A 15,059-nucleotide genomic window follows, 5' to 3' on the forward strand; every position below is an offset into this window, starting at 1 on the left:
ACGGGCTGTGATGTCACGAGCCGAGGGGCCGGTTCGGAGCAGCGCAGGTTCGGCGGGGCCGGGGGGCGGCGGGCGGGGGGGCAGCGGCGGGGGCGAGCGGAGCCGAAGGGAGCCGAGCGGAGCCGAAGGGAGCCGAGCGGAGCCGAAGGCGGGCGGGGGGCGCGTTGCCATGGGAGCGGGGCGGGCCCGGGAGCGGCGCAGCCGAGCCGAGTCAGGCCGAACCGGGCCGAGGCCGGCCGAGGCGGGCCGGGCTGACGGCCGCCCCCGCAGGCGCTGCCCCCCGCCGCCATGCTGATCAAGGAGTACCACATCCTGCTGCCCATGAGCCTGGAGGAGTACCAGGTGGCCCAGCTCTACATGATCCAGGTGGGGCCGGGGGCTGCGGGGCTGAGCACGGAGCCTGGGGGGTGCAGGGGGCTGGGGGGGCTGAGTATGGGGGGCTGTGGGGTGCAGGGGGCTGGGGACCTGAGTGTGGGGGGTGCAGGGGGCTGAGTATGGGGGATTCAGGGGGCTGGGGGGCTGAGCATGGAGCCTGGGGGGTGCGGGGGGCTGAGGGGCTGAGTATGGGGGGTTCAGGGGGCTGAGCCTGGGGGGCTGTGGGGTGCAGGGGGCTGGGGGGCTGAGTATGGGGCATGCAGGGGGCTGAGTATGGGGGGTGCAGGGGGCTGTAGGGCTGAGCCTGGGGGGGGGGGAAAGGGTTGTGGGGCTGAGTATGGGGGCTGTGGGTCTGAGCATGGAGCCTTGGGGGGTGCAGGGGGCTGTGGGGCTGAGCATGGAGCTTTGAGGGGTGCAGGGGGCTGTGGGGCTGAGCCTGGGGGTGCAGAGGACTGTGGGGCTGAGTATGGGGGGCTGTGGGGTGCAGGGGGCTGTGGGGCTGAGCCTGGGGGGTGTAGGGGGCTGTAGGGCTGAGCACGGAGCCTGGGGAGGCTGCCCCCAAGGGACTGGCAGGGTGCAGGGGTGTCGGTGAGGTTCGGGTGGGTTTGGGGCCACCGAGCCGAGCAGGGGGTCCCGGGATTAGGTGTGGGGCTGGGGGTTGCGGGAGGGTACAGGGACCCCAGGCGGCTGTGAGCTGCCAGGCCTTGGGGGCGTGCGGGGCTGGGGGGTGCCGGGGGTCCGTGCTCACCCAGCGGCTCTCCCCGCAGAAGAAGAGCCGGGAGGAGTCGAGCGGCGAGGGCAGTGGGGTGGAGATCCTGGCCAACCGGCCCTACAGCGACGGCCCCGGCGGCAGCGGCCAGTACACCCACAAGATCTACCACGTGGGCTCCCACATCCCCAGCTGGTTTCGGGCGCTGCTTCCTAAGGCTGCGCTGCAGGTGGAAGAGGAATCCTGGAACGCCTATCCCTACACCCGCACCAGGTGGGACCCGGTGGGGCCGCGGGGTGGGCTGCGGCGCCAGCCGTGCCGCCGGGCTCAGCTCCGTCCCTGCGCGTCCCCAGGTACACCTGCCCCTTCGTGGAGAAGTTCTCCATCGAGATCGAGACGTACTACCGGCCGGACGCGGGCCAGCAGACCAACGTCTTCAACCTGAGCGCGGCTGAGAAGAGGCAGAGGATTTTGGGTGCGTACGACCGCCGCGAGGCTGGCTCGGGGCGCCGGGCAGGACCCGATGCCTGCCAGGGTTCCCATGCGGCGCTCCCCGGGCCGGGTGCCTGGCTGTGCCGCGGCGCCCGACGGGCTCGGCTTCCCTGCTGGCTGCGGGGGCTCGGCGTCTGCAACGCGCTCGCCTTCGCTTTCCCCACTGGCCCTCGCGTTTTGGGGACAGCTATGGGGGGACCCTGGCAGGGGAAGGCGCCTGTGCCCCGAGCTCCCTGCCCCGAGCTCCCTGCCCGCTCCCTTGGCAGCGCTGCTAAACCAGAGTCCGCGTTAAAGATGTTTTGGGGGGCGATTTCATTCTCTGCCTTCTTCCCTTGCCTGTATATTTGTTTGCAGCCCTCCCTTTCCTGGTGCCAGCCTGCTCCCCTCTCCTTCCATGTCCCAGCCCCTGTCCCATGCAGTCTGGCACGGCTTTGCCTTCCCGGCCCCTTTTCAGGTGTATGTGGGAACCTGCACCAGGCTCCTGCAGGGCATTTTGGATCAGCGGGAGAGCTGGAAAAGCATGTCCCCATTTTCCCACCCCCTGGCCTGCTTCCACTGCTCCCCAGGGCTTCGCTCCAGATCGCTCTCCGGGTCTGGGCCCCTCCGCTGCTTGCCGGGGAGGACTGGTAGGCAGAACCAGGATTCCTCCCTCGCCGGTGGGTTTGACCCTGGCCGCTGCGGCCTCCCTTTCCCGGCGGTGTCGATCTGGTTGTTTTAGGCACTGGAGTGCAGAGTGTGACGCGCTGCCTCTTAAAATGGAGGCCTAAAATAGGCACTCGGAGGAAATGATTCATCTGACCTATTTCTCTCATTGGCTCCTGCGGCACCGGGGATGTCCGGCCGCGATGCCGGTGGCTTGGGCTGGCGGGGACGAATTCTGCCCCTGCCGCCACCGGGCAGCAACCGGGACCAAGCGGATAGCAGGCAGGGCACGGTCCTGTGCCTGCTGCCTGCTGCCCTGCCTGATTTCCCCGCCCGGTGCCCATCCCGCGGCCTTTCCGCAGGGCACGCTGCATCTCGGGTGGCTGCTGCCTCCCACGGGCAGCGGGGCCGAGGTGGGACCAGCCCCGACGTGGATCCCGCTGGGATTTTCCTTGCCAGCTCTCACTGTCACCCCGGTGTCCCGTAGCACGGAGAGATTTAAACGCCATCTCACGTTTCAAAGGGCAGCGGAGCAAATGCCAGGCTGTCGGGGCGAACCACTGCGATATTTTCTCCTCGCGAATTTTCTCGCAGTGTAAAAGCAAACAAACCCGCCGGTCGTCGCGTGAGTGACGCTGCCGGGAGCTGCTCGGGGACGGCTGCTGAACCGTGGCGTGCCGCCATCCCAGCTGCTTGGCCAGCCCGTCGGGCGCCGATTTAAGGGCTCGTGTTCGGTGCTTTGCCCTTTGCACGGGGACAACCGGTGGGGACACAGGGCTGTGCTTCGGGCAGGGAGATGTGGCCCCCCGTGCCAGCCCCGGGGTGTCCTCTTGGCCTCTCTTGCCGCACAATTTAGGCACCGTGGGCTGCTTTCCCACCCCATGGTGCGTTTTGCAGGCTGGGGAGGTTTGGAGGGGTTGCAGCGGTTTGCGTTTCAGTTTTCTGATCCTTAAAAGTCCTTTTTTCCCCCTTTTTTTTTTTTTTTTGGCCTGAGCTGGAGGAAGAGGCCAGCGGGCGCCTCGGGGGCATCAACGGGGGCAAATAAATGCGAGGTCTGGCAGAGCCTGGGGATGGGCTGGGGGACTGACTGGGGCCAGCTCTGTGGGAAGGTCCTGGGGGCCAGCGGGGTGCCCTGGGACCCCCCCAAGACCCGGCTGGAGGGAGCTGGCCTGGAGACGGGGCTGGAGCAGCCAAACTGCAGGAGATTTTGTGCAGGGTTGGGGCCGAGCGGCCCCCCAGGGTCTGTTGGATCGTATTTTCCTGGGTGCCATCGTGAGCCCCCCCTCCAGTTTTGGGGAGGCCACCCCCATTTGGGGAGAGGGGGACGTTGCTGTCACGCCCCCCGGCTCGACGGGGGCTCCTCCTGGGTCGCGTGGTGGTTTTGCTGTGCTCCGTACCCCGTTATCGGGGGACCCTCGGGTCTGGGGGCAGGCAGCTGGCGGGGCTCACCGCCGAGCCGCTCGATCCGGCTGCCCTCAGCACCAGCCCCCGCATCCCCCGGGGTCGCCGGGGCCGCTCTCCCAGCTGCCAAATCTCCTGGCTAATGCGCCTATGTGTGTCAGCCCCGGCTCTTCGCACGCCCCGCCGCCTCCGCGCCTCCCCCTCGCCGCCTCCCGCAGCCGCGCTGCGCCGCTCCCCGGGGCGCCGGATCGGGCCCCCGTGCAGACACGGGAGGCGTCCGGGTGCACCCAAGGGTGCCTTTGATGTTATAGCTGCGGGATAGAGAGCGTTTGCTACCGGCCGTGTTGGGCGCACGGCCCGTGGGAATAATTTGAAGGGTGCCCCCTCTGATTTTTGTGCGTTTTTCCCCACTTTTCTGCCCGGGGGCTTCTTCGCCAAGTGTTGCTGGGTGACGAGCGCTGTTCCTCCTGCAGATACCATCGACATCGTGCGTGACCCCATCTCCCCCGGGGAATACAAGCCCGAGGAGGACCCCAAGCTCTACCACTCGGCCAAGACGGGCCGGGGCCCGCTGGGGGACGACTGGCTGGAGACGGCCGCCGGCGGGCCTCTGATGTGCGCCTACAAGCTCTGCAAGGTGGAGTTTCGCTACTGGGGGATGCAATCCAAAATCGAGCAGTTCATCCACGACGTGGGTGAGTGCGAGGCGGCGGCGGGGAGCCGTCGACCGCCCCGGAGCCTTGGCACTGCTGGGGGAGCAGGTTTGGGGAGCCGCGGGGCCATGCCAGGCTCGCTCCCCGCCCCGTCCCCGTCGCAGGTTTGCGGAAGGTGATGCTGCGCGCCCACCGCCAGGCTTGGTGCTGGCAGGACGAGTGGACGGACCTGACGATGGAGGACATTCGGCAGCTGGAGGAGGAGACGGCGCGGATGCTGGCGCAGAAGATGGCCAAGTGCGGCGAGGCTGAGGAGCCCCCCGCTGCCGGGGCCAGCTCCGAGGGGCGGCCGGAGCCGGGGGGTGCCAGCGGGCAGGAGGGGGCCGAGGTGCAGGGGGTGGCTGATGCCTCCCCTGACGATACCTTTGCCAAGCAGTGGTCCACCTCTTCCCGGTCTTCCTACTCTTCCCAGCATGGAGGTGAGGGACCAGGTCCTGCGTGGGTGGGATGGGGATCCCCCGACTGCTGCTGTTCTCCATAGGAGATGTGCCAGGGGACCCTCTCTTCCCCGGGGGGCTCTGGGTGCCCCAGGGGTGGCCCTGGGTCTCCTGGGGAGGGATTTGGGTGCCCCAGGGGTGGCCCTGGGTCTCCTGGGGTGGGGTTTGGGTGCCCCAGGGGCAGCCCTGGGTCTCCCGGGGGGGATTTGGGTGCAGGAGCAGGGGGGAGCTGTGGGGCAGGAGTGGGGTCTTGCTGTGGGGGGGCTCTGGGTGCTGACTCCATGCTGGTGCCAGGGGGGGTGTCTCCTCAGAGCCTGTCCGAGTGGCGGATGCAGAACATCGCCCGCGACTCTGAGAACAGCTCCGAAGAGGAGTTTTTCGATGCCCACGGTATGGTGGGGCAGCCCCATGGCTCAGCGTTTCGGTGGCAGGGAGCAGGCACCGGCTCGGGGCGGGCTGGATGTGCCTGGTGCGGGGGGCCCTCGTGGGCTCCCCACCCACGGCCCCCTCCCTGCCACCGCAGAGGACCTGTCCGACAGCGACGAGGTCTTTGCGAAGGAGATGACGAAGTGGAGCTCCAACGACTTCTTGGACACGCTGGAGCGGCCAGCGGAGCTGGACGAGGCGCTGGGTGAGCAGCGGGGGGATCCCGGCCCCAAACCCCGGTGTGGGTGTCCTGGGAGGGGGCTGACCCCCGCCTGGCCACCCCGGCCGGGCTCACCGGAGCCGTGTACTCGCAGGGGACGGAGCCAGCGCCGCCAAGGCGGATGGTGAAGGATTGGGGGCGTCCAGCTTCCCCGAGGTGTGTGTCCCGATCGCGCCCTCCCTTGGGCTGTACCCCCTGGCCGTGCCCCCCGGCGCGGGTGCCGACAGCAGCGCTCCCCTTCCCGCAGGGCGGCTCGGTGGAGAGCGCGGCGCAGGTGTGCCGGATCCACGCCCTCTTCCTCATCCTCCACAGCGGCAACATCCTGGACCAGGGAGTGGGCGAGCCGGGCTCCAAACAAGCGGATGTGCAGACGCTGGCGGCCACCTTCGACGCCGTCACCCGCGTCCACTTCCCCGAGGCGCTGGGGCACGTGGCGCTGCGCCTGGTGCCCTGCCCGCCCATCTGTGCCGCTGCCTACGCCCTCGTCTCCAAGTATGGATGGCAGCGCCGTGTGCCGGGGCTGCGTACCGCGCCGCAGGGAGAGAAAGGGGTTGTACCCCTGGAAAAGCACCCCAGAGCTGTGGGAGGGGACCGGGGAGGCGGTGGCCTCGGAGAGGGGATTTTCCTTCTCCTGGTGCGGCATCCAGGACAAACGATGGGATGGGGATAACTCCCGGGGCGAGCGAGCGTCGTGCGGTGGGGTGGGGGCATCGGGGCAGCCCCGTTCATCCTCCCGCCCTGTCCCTCTCAGGCTCAGCCCCTACAGCCACGACAGGGACAGCCTGTCCAGCAGCCAGGACCACATCCCGCTGGCGGCCCTCCCGCTGCTGGCCACCTCTTCGGGGAGCTACCAGCACGCCGTGGGTGCCGTCATCGCCCGCGCCAACCAGGCGTACAGCGCCTTCCTACGGTCCGGGGAGGGGGCCGGCTTCTGTGGCCAGGTGAGAGGGGATTTAGGGGATTTTGGGGGCTGGGAATTGCTTTGCCCCTGTGCAGAGGGCTCAGAGGCTCTGTCCTTTGTCGCCCTCTCCATGGGTGCGTGCTATCCGCAGGTGGTGCTGCTGGGGGACTGCGTGGGCGGCATCCTGGGCTTCGACGCGCTCTGCCAGAGCCGGGCGGGCTCGGGAGGCAGCCGGAGCAGCAGCCGCCGCGGCAGCCTGGTGAGTGCCGGCACCGCGCCACCGGCCGGGATCGGGGAGGGTGGGAAGGGGGTTCGTGCCCCTGGGTGCTGGTGTGCAGGGTTGGCGGGGGGGCCGGGCACTCACTGGCTCTCCCCCTGCAGAGCACGGAGCCCATCTCCCCCGAGCTGTGCGGCAGCAGGGACCCGCTGGCCGACGGGGTGGACGGAGCAGCGGGGTCGAGCCAGGCCAGCCCTGAGCCGGGGGCACAGCCACCGTGCCGGGAGCAGGGGGACAACCACCATTACAGCTCCTCGTGCAGGTGAGAGCAAAGCGGGCAGTCGGCAGCGCCGTGGCCCGTCCCTGTGGGAATGCTGGTGATCTCCCGACTAATTTTGTGCTTTATGGAAAGGGTGAATTTCCCGTCTGCACCAGCCTGGGAAGGAGCACTGCCTGGGGGCAGCCTGCCCTGGGGGTGTCTTGCTGGAGCTCCCCTGCTTCCAGCAGCTCCTCCGGGCCAACAGGGCCATGCCGGGCACAGCTTTGCCCCCGGGCTGGTGGGAGCGGGACGGCGCCGTCCTTCCCCATGCCCACTGGCCCCGCTGTCCCAGCCTGCAGGCCAGCGAGGCCCCGCTGGAGGCAGAGGCACCGCGGAGCGGCACCACGGCACTGGATGGGGCAGAGGGCACCGGCACCCGTCTCGACTTTAAGGTATCCGGCTTCTTCCTCTTTGGCTCCCCGCTGGGGCTGGTGCTCGCGCTGCGCAAGACCGTCATGCCCGCTCTGGATGGTGAGGACCCCTGCCAGCCACGGTGCCAGCCCCTGACCCTCCCCGTGGGGCTCGAGCCCTCATCCCTGAGTCGTGCTTCCCCTGCCCCCTGCCAGCCTGAGCCCCCCGGGACCTCCCCAAAGAGCCCCGCTTGGGTTGGAGCCCCTTGCACGCCCAGCCCTGGCTGCATGGGTGTCGGTGTTGGTGCCCCAGCGTCCCCTTCTCCGCTCTCTCTGCCAGCCCCAGCCTGTCCCCCGGCTGTCACCAGTGTCCAGGGTTTGCCTCCCCAGCCTTTCCTCTTGCTGGGTCCTGCTTTCTTCCCCCTGGGCGTTGAGCTCCCGGCTGCGCTGCCCTGTGCCCGCCAGCCCTCGTGCCCCATCCCCGCCGGGCTCCTTGCTGGGCAGCCCCGATCCCCCTTCTCTGCCTCAGTGGCCCAGCTGCGTCCCGCCTGCGAGCAGATCTACAACCTCTTCCATGCTGCCGACCCCTGCGCCTCTCGCCTGGAGCCCCTCCTGGCCAAGGCCTTCCACGCCGTCCCGCCGCTCAGCGTGCCCCGCTACCAGAAGTACCCCCTGGGTGACGGCACCTCCTCCCTGCTGGGTGAGCAGCCCCCGCGCCGGCTGGTCCCAGGCACCTTGGGGCATGTTACGGGCTCCGGCGTCGTGCTGGGGTACCCGCAGCACCCACAGTGCTGCAGGAGCCCAGCTGGGGTGGGGGGAGAGTGATGTGCAAGCCCTGCCCACCCCTTTGGGGTTCTGCTGGAGGGGGGTCCCAGGGTGGTCGGTGTCCCCAAGGGGCTCTGGGTGTCCTTACTCATCTCCCTCCGCAGCGGAGGCCCTGCAGATGCACTCTGCCCTGTTCCTGCCCGAGGTGGACGTGGCTGCCCCCCCTACCCCCACCGGCAGCTTCGGAGGTTTCTGGAGGGGCAGCGAGCCGGGAGACCCCCCCACTCCTGCCAGCACCAGCGAAGTCGTCAAGAGTAAGTGCCACCCCTGCCCATCCCATCCCACACTGGCACCGCGGGATGCACAACGGGGACAGATTCATTCCAGCTCTCCCCCCAGTCCTGGAGCGCTGGTGGGGCCCGAAGCGCATCGACTACTCGCTGTACTGCCCCGACGCCCTGACCGCCTTCCCCACCATCACCCTGCCCCACCTCTTCCACGCCAGCTACTGGGAGTCCTCCGACGTGGTGGCCTTCATCCTGCGCCAGGTACGGCGGGCACGGTGGGGCGGGTGCCGCGGCTCTCTGGGGCCAGCAGAGGCTGAGCCGGGGCCATGCCGCTCGGCAGGTGATGGAGAAGGAGGGGCCGCAGCCGGCGGAGAGCGAGGAGAGCTCTATCTACAGCCCCGCGATCCCCCGGGAGAAGTGGCAGCGCAAGCGCACCCAAGTGAAGATCCGGGTAGGTGCTGTGTGGCCAGCAGGAGCCCAGCCCTTTGCCGGGGCAGCGCCGGGCTCCGGCCGTCCTTGGGTGCCCGGACAGACCCCCGGCCGCGGGGCGATGCAGCTGGGGGGGTTTGCTCCTGTCTGCCGGGAGGATGCCAGGATGGTCCCGCAGCCCGGCGGGACTTGTGTGTCCCCTCGGGGGCTCCCTTGGGCGTCACCCGCAGCCCCAGTGCGAGCTGCTGAGCCCCCCGTGTCCCTGCAGAACGTGACGGCCAACCACCGGGCCAGCGACGTGATCGTGTGCGAGGGCAAAGCGCAGGTCCTCAGCGGGCGCTTCATGTACGGACCCCTGGACGTGGTGACGCTGACCGGGGAGAAGGTACCGCGGGGCTCACGGGTGCCACCAGGACCCCATCAAACAGGGCGGGGATGTCCAGGAGGGGACACGGGGCTGGTGTCACCTGCGGCAGGGGAAGGGATGTGGTGAACAGGACCCCGTAGGACCTTGTGGGATGGGGGAGAGGGTCCTAAGGACTTGGGAGGTTGGGGATGCGGCAGGATCTGGAGGTTCAGTCCATGCTCAGCTCTTCTCCCTCCTCCAGGTGGACATCTACATCATGACGCAGCCTCTGTCAGGGAAGTGGCTGTACTATGGCACCGAGGTGACGAGCGGCAGCGGGCGCCTGACCTTCACCATCCCTCCGGACAAGGCTCTGGCCATCGGCATCTACCCCGTGCGCATGGTGGTCAGGTGAGACGCGGGTGCGCGGTGCCATCTTGGTTCCTCCTCCAGCCCTTTTGGCAGAGCCTCCCCTGAGCCCCCTCTCTCCCCCGTCCCAGGGGGGACCACAGCTACGCCGAGGCGTACCTGACGGTGGTGGCCCGGGGCACCGAGTCGGTTGTGTTCAGCATCGATGGCTCCTTCACCGCCAGCGTCTCCATCATGGGCAGCGATCCCAAAGTGCGGGCGGGGGCTGTTGATGTCGTACGGTAGGTGCCCTTCTCACGGGAGGGGACAATCTCCCCCTCCTTTCACAGTGCGGGGACAACCCGGTCGGGGTAGTGGGGGCATCTGAGCCAGCTGATTTCCCAGGGCTGAACTGGGGGAATCTCCTTGCACTCCCTCGCCCAGAGTTTTCACAGCATCTCTGCACTGGTGCCTTCTTGTAGGCTGCCCAGGGCAGTGGTGGAGTCCCCATCTCTGGAGGTATTTAAAAGCCAGATAGACGTGGTGCTTAGGGACATGGTTTAATGGTGGCCTTGGCAGTGCTGGGTTAACGGTTGGACTTGATGATCTTAAAGCTCTTTTTCAACCTCAACGGTTCTATGATTTTATGAAAGCAGTCCGCTCCTGGGTTTGGTCCTGAAGCCTGCTGTGATACCCCGCAGCTCCGCTGTGCATTCAGCCTTGCTAAAATCCCCGTGGGGAGGAAGGTTTTGGAGACAGCACCCATGCGCGATGTGTTGGGAGATGCTCGGTGGCTTCCCGCCAGCAGGACTGTCCCTGCACAGGCTCCTGGCACCAACACGTGTCCCCTCCTAGGCACTGGCAGGACTCGGGCTACATGATCATCTACGTGACGGGGCGCCCCGACATGCAGAAGCACCGCGTGGTGGCCTGGCTCTCCCAGCACAACTTCCCCCACGGCGCCGTCTCCTTCTGCGACGGGCTCACCCACGACCCGCTGCGCCAGAAAGCCGCCTTCCTCCAGAGCCTGCGCACCGAGGTGGGGACGGGGACGCCGGTGGGGTGGGGACGTGGGGCCGGTGGTGGTGGAGGGGGCCCGGGGGTCAGTGGAGCCGCGGGCGGAGATGCTCGGAGCCGGACCGCGCTCCCAGCCCGCGGGCGTTGCAACCATCCCTCGTAAAACGAGGGTGGTCCTGGTCCCCCGGGGGTGGCTGTCCTGCGGGAAGGGTCGCTCCCTGCCCTAACGCTCCTGTCCGTGGGCAGGCAGAGATCACCATCGTCGCCGGCTACGGCTCCACCAAGGACGTCTCCGTCTACAGCTCGCTGGGGTTGGCGCCGGCGCACATCTACATCGTGGGGCGGGCCGTCAAGAAGTTCCACAACCAGTGCCAGGTATGGTGGCGGGGCTGGGGACGGGCTGGGGCTGCAGGGGACAATTGCTGACCCCACCAGGGTGGCAGGAGCTTGCGATGGCCAGGGCCGCCGGCTCAGGCTGTCCGTGTGTCCCGCAGTTCCTGTCCGAGGGCTACGTAGCCCACCTGGCCCAGCTCGAAGCAGTGGCCCTGGCCCACTCCCCCAAGGGACCCCCGCGTCCCGTGCTGGGCAAAGGCACCTACGGCTGCCCGGCGCCCGTCGACTTCCTACGCAAGCAGAGCCAGCTCCTGCGGTCGCGGGGCTCCAGCCAGGCGGAGCGGGACGGGGGGCCCCCGCCGGCACCCCCCGGGCTGCCCCGGGCCAAGCCCCGCAGCGTCAGCCTCAAGCTGGAGGGTGAGGAGTGAGGGTGGCGTGGCCACCGTCCCCCCCCCTCCACCGCAGCCTTCATTTCCCAGCCAGGAGCACCTGGGGCCGGAGCCCGCGATGGGCCCCGAGCCAATAGGAAGGAGATGAGGGCGCTGGGTCCCCCCGAGACTGAGGGGCCCTGGGAGACGGCACTCTGAGCCCCCCCGAGGGCTAGAGCCACCCCCTCGGGGCTGAGCCACCCCGGGTCCCCCCCGCTGCCCCCCAGCTCTGCCTCCACCCATCCCCCTGCTCCTTTGGGGCTGCAGAGCTGCTGCTGGGCCGTGCCCGGGGGGGTTTGCCCCTCCGGGGAGCTGGTGTGCTGCTCCCTGGGGTCACCCATCCCCGGGCAGCGTTGGGGGGGCCATGGCTACACCCCAGGGCAAGCGGCACCTCCCTGCTCCCCGCCTATTTATTTCCGTTCGGTGTCGCCGGCCGCAGGGCAGGGGAAGCGCCGGCATTCAGAAGCGGTTCTTCCGTTCTCTTCGTTTCGTTGCGGTGTGAAATAAAGCGATGTAAAGACGAGGCACCGGGGCCCCGCGTGTCTGCTCTGTACCCGCCGGCTGTGGCAAATGGCACCGGGGCTTCCCCCGCCAGCAAAGCCTTGGACCCAGGGACACGGTGTCACGCCGGGAGGTGGCCTTGGGGCACAGCGGTTGGGTCTTGAGCAATTTAGGACACGTCATGGTGGGGAAAAGACAGCCCGGGGTGTCTCTGGGCTGCACCGCTGCTCTCGGGTCGGCGTTGATGCTGTCCGTCGCGTGAGCGGTTACGCTTTTTGCACAAGAGGATGGCCGCGGGGTTCGGGCAGGGATAGAGGGACCGTGGGGACAGGAGGAGGAAAGCTGCTGGCTTGAGCATGGCCGGGGTGGCTCGGCCACCTCCGGGCTGGGCCGGGGCGAGGGCTGCGGGGCTTGGGGTGCTGCGGCGGCGCACGCCAACACGGCGTCGGTGTGCGTTAGCGCTGCTTTTACACCATGAGCCTAGGCCAGAGCCTGCTGTGAGTATTCTTCGCTCTACACCTTACAACACTCGTTTAGCAGCTATAACGCATCCACGACAGCAAGTAAGGGCTCTGTTTTGCAGCGAGTTCGCAAGGCCCCAGGGCCAGGGCTTGCCAGGCTCCCTCCCCCTGGCCTGTTCCTGGCCTGCCTGCAACCCTGTTTTACCTCATTTACCTCTAACAGCAATTTTTCTAAGCGACCAGGTGCCTGTGACTGGTTTTACTTTTGTTTATCTTGGCATAGCACAACCAGAGTTTCATAGAGATAGCGGTAACAAGCAGTTATTCTATATAAAATATTTACGACGCTGGCATGACAATGTAGTGGAGAGGAAATATGGTCTTGGGATGATAGCAGCAGCCTTGAGAAGTGACGATGCAGGACGTGGCGCAGAGTACAGGCACGAAGGGGTAGGAGCCGGGGCTGAGGCTTGGCACCGGAGCCCCCGCGGCCCTGAACAGCTCAGCCAGCCCCGGGCGCGGTGGCTCAGCCCAAAATAAAGTATAAAACCATCAAACAACGAATAAAAGAAGGTGGCAGGGAGCAGCAGGCTTGAGCTCATGTCACCCCACGTGTCCCTTCTCGGCGTGATGATGAGCACAGTCTAGAGCCCGGCAAGGAGCTTCACCTTTACATTGCGCTTCAACCGTGCGCTGCCATTGCTATACGCTGCTTAATACTGCGACTTAAGCGCGCTGCCGTGTCACCGGGCTGTGGCGAGCTCCCGGGCCACTTCAAATAAGTAAAAGTTGTATTAAACATTAATAAACATCAATGAACATTCCACATGTGGAATATCTAAAAGAACCTGTTCGGAGAGCGTTGGGCTCTCTACTGTGGCCACGGGCTCTACTGCGAGAAGATGCCCTTGAAGCGGATCTTGTCCTCGGCGTCCTTCTCGCGCAGGCGGGCTTCCAGGCTCCGCAGCTCCTTGGAGACGACGGGGCGCAGCGAGGGGTCGAGGGCTAGCACTTTGGCAAAGTCAGCCTGCGCCTCCGCCACGTTCCACACCGCCGCGTGGGCCTTCCCTCGCTTGAAGTAGGCCTTGACGTTGTCTGTGGGGAGAGAGCTGCTGGGCCGGCGGAGCACCCGGGGGGTCTCCCCGGTACCCCCTCGCCCTGTCGGCACCCGCCGCAGCCGGCTGGGCTGGCCTGCGGCTCCTTACCCTCGTACTTGTTGAGGATGGAGGAGCAGTGATCCAGCACCTCGTAGTACTCCTCGCACTGCAGCTTGCATTGGCAGTAGTTTAACAGCAGGGGTGTGATCTTCTGGTCCAGCTCGATCCAGTCCGGAGAGCCGGGCTGCTCCTGCAGGATGAGACAGAGACAGAGTGAGGGGCAGCCCCCACGCCCTGCGCTCCAGGAGGGATGCGGGGAGACCTGTGCGCACCCCGGAGAGGGGCCGGGGAGCCCCACCTTCATCTGCAGGTTCTTGAGACAGGCGATGGCATCGTAGTATTTGGCAGCTGCCTCCTGCACCTTGCCCTGCCGGTAGAGCTCGTTGCCCTCCTTGTGGATCAGGGGTACGGCCTGCAGCTTCTCCTCATCTGTCATGGCCCACGGGTCCTGCTGGTAGGAGCCGGGTGCCTCCACCTGCCGGCACCCCGTCGTGAGGGCAGAGCCTGCCGCCGGGCAGGGGCAGAGCCCCAGCGCCCTCCTGCCCTGCCCGCAGCCTCTGCCCGGGGCCGGGATGCTGGCGGCCATCCCCGATCTCCCCCTGGCCACGCCGGTGCCAGCGGGTGCCTCACCTTGAGCACTTCGATGTCGAAGATGAGGGGCTGGGGGTTCTTCTGCAGCTCGTCGAGGTCGGGGTAGCCCAGGGAGTAGTGGTCGTGCAGCTGGGCGATGCTGCAGCAGTGCCGCTGCCCCTCCAGCGGGTCCTTCCCCGCCGCGATGTTGCGCAGGCTCTTGGACACCAGTGGGTAGAGCACCACGTGCTGTGGGACGGTGGGAAGCGGCGCTGGGCCGGGGCTGCACCGGGATGGCGGCGGGGACCGAACCGGGATGCTCGGGGCCTCGAACCCGCGGACTCGGGGTACAACGAGGCGGTAGCGGCCCCCGAACGCCACGCCCCCCGAGTAGAAAACCCCGCCTCAAAGCCCAAAACCCCGCCCCCAAACCAACAAACCACGCCCCCAAACGACCAAACCACGCCTCTAAGCCCCCAAACCCCGCCTCCAAACCCCCAAACCCCGCCCCCCGCCCCACCTTGGGGTCGCAGCGGAAGCGGGCGCGCTCCCCCGGCCGCATGGTGCGCAGCGCCGCCTCCCACACCGGCAGCTTGAACTTCTTCCCGGCGATCAGCTCCATGGGCTTCCCCCGCTCCCGGCTGTCGTCCAGCGGCGTCTCCTCCCCCCCGCACCGCAGCGTCCGGTAGTGGAAAGTGACCTGAAACGGACGAAGTAGGCCGCGGCGTCACCATGGCGACCGGGGGGGGGCGCGCATGCGCGCCTCCCTCCTCTCCGTTCCCCCCCCCACCCCCCCCAACCCCAGCCCCGGTGGCGGCGGCGCGGCTCTGACCTTGGTGCCGTCGCGGAAATCGGGCAGCGGCCCGGTGCCCTCCCGCAGCACCTCCTTGTGCACGCCGTCCGCCCGCAGCTGCTCGACCTGCTGCGCCATCGTCCCCGCTCCGCGCCCCGTCGCGTCCCGCCCCGCCTCGGCCTCGGCCGCCTCCGCCGCCGCTCGGCTTTTTCCGGAGCGAGGCGGCTGCGCGGCGGCGCCCCCTAGCGGCGGGGAGTGCGCGCCGCGGGGGGGGCGGAGGCTCCGGGCGGGGGGCGGGGCCAGCCCCGGGGCGGCGGCGGCGGCGGGTTCGGTTCCCGCCGTGGCCCGACCCCGCCTTGAGGAGACAAGGGCGGCGTTCCCGAATAAAAACCTCCCGTGACACCCGCCCGCCTCCCTGAAAA

General features: G+C 67.9%; 2 protein-coding genes across 3 annotated transcripts; one reads left to right on the top strand and one right to left on the bottom strand.

Annotated features, from left to right (window-relative positions):
- Nucleotides 1-2: 2 nt before the first annotated feature.
- Nucleotides 3-11,638, top strand: PITPNM1 (phosphatidylinositol transfer protein membrane associated 1). Its single transcript, XM_082318246.1, has 24 exons — nt 3-47; nt 271-366; nt 1,143-1,357; nt 1,438-1,559; nt 4,093-4,314; nt 4,437-4,751; nt 5,064-5,159; nt 5,293-5,400; nt 5,510-5,571; nt 5,663-5,907; nt 6,167-6,356; nt 6,468-6,575; nt 6,698-6,855; nt 7,145-7,323; nt 7,732-7,902; nt 8,132-8,281; nt 8,367-8,515; nt 8,595-8,705; nt 8,952-9,068; nt 9,292-9,440; nt 9,530-9,679; nt 10,233-10,416; nt 10,641-10,769; nt 10,889-11,638. Exons 2-24 carry the CDS (start codon nt 289-291, stop codon nt 11,153-11,155), a joined length of 3,675 nt encoding a protein of 1,224 aa, XP_082174372.1. The 5' UTR covers nt 3-47; nt 271-288; the 3' UTR covers nt 11,156-11,638.
- Nucleotides 11,639-12,367: 729 nt separating this feature from the next.
- AIP (AHR interacting HSP90 co-chaperone) lies at nt 12,368-14,850 on the bottom strand. 2 transcript variants are annotated; one of them, XM_082316637.1, is made up of 6 exons: nt 14,677-14,850; nt 14,365-14,544; nt 13,905-14,093; nt 13,573-13,749; nt 13,323-13,464; nt 12,368-13,212 (listed from the first exon to the last, which is right to left on the bottom strand). In XM_082316637.1, the coding sequence occupies exons 1-6, from the start codon at nt 14,773-14,775 to the stop codon at nt 13,007-13,009; spliced, it is 993 nt and encodes a 330-aa protein (XP_082172763.1). In that variant the 5' UTR covers nt 14,776-14,850; the 3' UTR covers nt 12,368-13,006. The 2 variants fall into 2 exon arrangements, with proteins under 2 accessions (XP_082172763.1, XP_082172764.1); XM_082316638.1 differs by having other exon boundaries at nt 13,006-13,212; nt 13,331-13,464.
- Nucleotides 14,851-15,059: the final 209 nt, after the last annotated feature.

The sequence above is a fragment of the Platalea leucorodia genome (genome assembly GCF_965183815.1).
Source record: "Platalea leucorodia genome assembly, chromosome: 7".
Classification (NCBI taxonomy): Eukaryota; Metazoa; Chordata; class Aves; order Pelecaniformes; family Threskiornithidae; genus Platalea; species Platalea leucorodia.

Excerpts from the sequence above, each read along its gene's own strand:
- PITPNM1 (XM_082318246.1), top strand. The coding sequence starts at position 289 with ATGCTGATCAAGGAGTACCACATCCTGCTGCCCATGAGCCTGGAGGAG. Across the intron at positions 4,315-4,436 it reads GCAGTTCATCCACGACGTGG|GTTTGCGGAAGGTGATGCTG; the intron begins GTGAGTGCGAGG and ends TCCCCGTCGCAG. Across the intron at positions 6,856-7,144 it reads CATTACAGCTCCTCGTGCAG|CCTGCAGGCCAGCGAGGCCC; the intron begins GTGAGAGCAAAG and ends CCGCTGTCCCAG.
- AIP (XM_082316637.1), bottom strand. The coding sequence starts at position 14,775 with ATGGCGCAGCAGGTCGAGCAGCTGCGGGCGGACGGCGTGCACAAGGAG. Across the intron at positions 13,750-13,904 it reads TCGACATCGAAGTGCTCAAG|GTGGAGGCACCCGGCTCCTA; the intron begins GTGAGGCACCCG and ends GGGTGCCGGCAG. Across the intron at positions 13,213-13,322 it reads CATCCTCAACAAGTACGAGG|ACAACGTCAAGGCCTACTTC; the intron begins GTAAGGAGCCGC and ends CTCTCCCCACAG.